We start from the raw sequence: 973 nt of genomic DNA on the forward strand, positions 1-973 counted from the left end.
CCCAACTCGAGATGGTACCTGGCTCATGGCTACATTCTCCTTCCGCATTTGGGACCTCCCCTGACTCTCGTGCCATGGCTCGTTCTCAGGTCCCAGGGAGTCCATCTCACTCAAACTCCCTGGGGAAGTCTGTGATCGCTCCAGGTCTGCAGACCCTTGCACAGGAGGCTGCTCCTCCACTCTGGTCAGCAGCCTGGCACCTCCTGCATGGGGAAGAGAAACTCCAGATTAGTTCCTACCCTGCTGGCAAAGGGCAAACACTTCTATTCTGTCTACTGGCATGGGCCTCAGAGCAGGCCTGGACCTTGGCATTGTGTTCCCTCAAGAAAACAAGGTCTTCCAGCCAAAACCCCAAGTGCTGGAGGTAAGGGTGGAGAAGGTCCCTATGCTGGGGTAATGTTCCCTACTCGGTGCAATTCAGACCGAGACTCTCAGGGTATCTGCCCCAGCTGTCCACACCATCACCTCAGGCCCTGCTGGGACAAGCAGACATGGGACACATGCATTAGGGCAGTGCTTGAATAGCTTCACGCTCTAAGGGGCTGAGGATGAGGGGAGGACATAGAGCACACATGAAGCTTTCCTTTGCTCGCCTGTCCCAGATGGCCTCCAGGTCACAGGAGTCCTCAAACGGCCTAAGGCTTTGTCATGAACTTGAACCAGGACTCTCCACTGAGTCTGAGGCTTCATGACACTCAAGGCCCCAGAGAGGAAACAGCAAGGGATGTTACCTGTCAGCTCTGTGTTCCTGACGGAGCCCTGACACCCGGCTTGAGGGGCTTACAAAGGACTTTTTCTATCCACACTCCTTCCCCCCCGCAAACCCACCCCACACACACCCCTCACCTAACCACAACTAAGCAGAAAAGTGTAATAGGCATCTCGGGCCATACATTGCTCAGCCTCAGTACGGTAAGCCTATTTAAACTTGTTCGACTAAATCTCGGTCGCCCGTTTAGGGAATGCGCAGGCA

At 54.8% G+C, this 973-nt stretch overlaps 1 protein-coding gene across 1 annotated transcript in view; it reads right to left on the bottom strand.

Annotated features, from left to right (window-relative positions):
• LOC106723479 (zinc finger protein 79-like) overlaps positions 1 to 203 on the bottom strand; it is a gene marked incomplete at its 5' end in the record, with an annotated part of 10,175 nt that extends 9,972 nt beyond the window's left edge. Inside the window, one exon of the mRNA XM_025195876.1 lies at positions 19 to 203. Within this exon, the coding sequence (XP_025051661.1) occupies positions 19 to 203 (185 nt within the window). The remainder of the gene's footprint in view (positions 1 to 18) is intronic.
• Between the last annotated feature and the right edge of the window lie 770 nt (positions 204 to 973).

This window comes from Alligator sinensis, unplaced genomic scaffold (genome assembly GCF_000455745.1).
Source record: "Alligator sinensis unplaced genomic scaffold, ASM45574v1 scaffold2508_1, whole genome shotgun sequence".
In the NCBI taxonomy this organism is placed as follows: domain Eukaryota; kingdom Metazoa; phylum Chordata; order Crocodylia; family Alligatoridae; genus Alligator; species Alligator sinensis.